The sequence below is a fragment of the Rhinopithecus bieti genome, unplaced genomic scaffold (assembly GCF_001698545.2).
Source record: "Rhinopithecus bieti isolate Rb0 unplaced genomic scaffold, ASM169854v2 scaffold_974, whole genome shotgun sequence".
Lineage (NCBI taxonomy): Eukaryota > Metazoa > Chordata > Mammalia > Primates > Cercopithecidae > Rhinopithecus > Rhinopithecus bieti.
The window spans coordinates 1-1164 of NW_016842463.1; the positions used below are offsets into that span (position 1 = coordinate 1).

The 1164-nt window shown below is 37.8% G+C and overlaps 1 protein-coding gene across 1 annotated transcript; it reads left to right on the plus strand.

The window, feature by feature from the left end:
- Positions 1 to 303: 303 nt before the first annotated feature.
- LOC108525078 (polyhomeotic-like protein 3) lies at positions 304 to 1056 on the plus strand (the record flags this gene model as incomplete). Its single annotated transcript, XM_017866155.1, has 3 exons — positions 304 to 436; positions 528 to 759; positions 933 to 1056. Coding segments are annotated over 3 exons (415 nt in total), but the record flags the coding sequence as incomplete, so codon positions are not given.
- Positions 1057 to 1164: the final 108 nt, after the last annotated feature.

The window sequence follows — 1164 nt, forward strand, 5'->3', positions numbered from 1 at the left end:
TGCTGCTGTGAAAATTGGTTATCCTCTGTGTTTTGCAGGAAGTTTCCCACTGTCATGCTGTAATCAGGAAAAAATACAATATTTTGTTGTAGATGTCCAGTATTATGCTGAGAGATATATTATGATATACACAGAGCCCATTTTTTGACCTTTTAGCATAAGTAAATCCATTGAACAGTATAATTATTTTACGAGATCTTACATTCATTAATGTATTCACAGTTGCACTTTAAAGTCACAATTAAATACTAAATGGATTGTCCCATATATCATTAAATATTTTTTCTTATTTGAATTTCTTAGGTACAATGTTAGCTGTTCTAAAAAATTTGCACTTAGTCGTTGGAATCGTAAGCCTGATAATCAAAGTCTTGGGCATCGTGGCCGTCGTCCAAGTGGCCCTGATGGGGCAGCAAGAGAACATATGCTTAGGCAGGTCTGTATAAACCTTGCTTCAATGTAAAATACCCTTTTCAAAAATGCAAGGAAAGTGCAATGCTGTATTTTGCTTGTACTACATTTTCCAGCTTCCAATTACTTATCCATCTGCAGAAGAAGACTTGGCTTCTCATGAAGATTCTGTGCCCTCTGCTATGACAACTCGTCTACGCAGGCAGAGTGAGCGGGAAAGAGAACGTGAGCTTCGGGATGTGAGAATTCGGAAAATGCCTGAGAACAGTGACTTGCTACCAGTTGCACAAACAGAGCCATCTATATGGACAGTTGATGATGTCTGGGCCTTCATACATTCTTTACCTGGTATGTAATTCATCACTTTGGCCTTAATATTTTTCTTGTGCATTCACACACAGCAATGTTAGATACATCCACACCTTTTTCACAAAAGGGCTAGAGAAGTACTGTGTATATGTATAAATTAAATGGCATTTGTTATTGAAATATGATCTGTTTCCTCTTGCTTATTCCCTCAGCACTACTGGGTATTTTCTCATACCCCCCCAAGTCGATAAAAACTGACTAGTCCTGCTTCTGCTGTGACACCTCAGCCGGTGAAGATATTAAAGGTGCTTTCTTCTCTTCAGTCTGATTTCTCTCGAGAGGTCAGTAGAGAGATTGAATCAGACACTTCTTCCTTTCTGCTCTTCTATTTTTCTATTCTATTCCTCCTTATTTCCTAATTTAACCTTTTAAAATGAAGTAAGA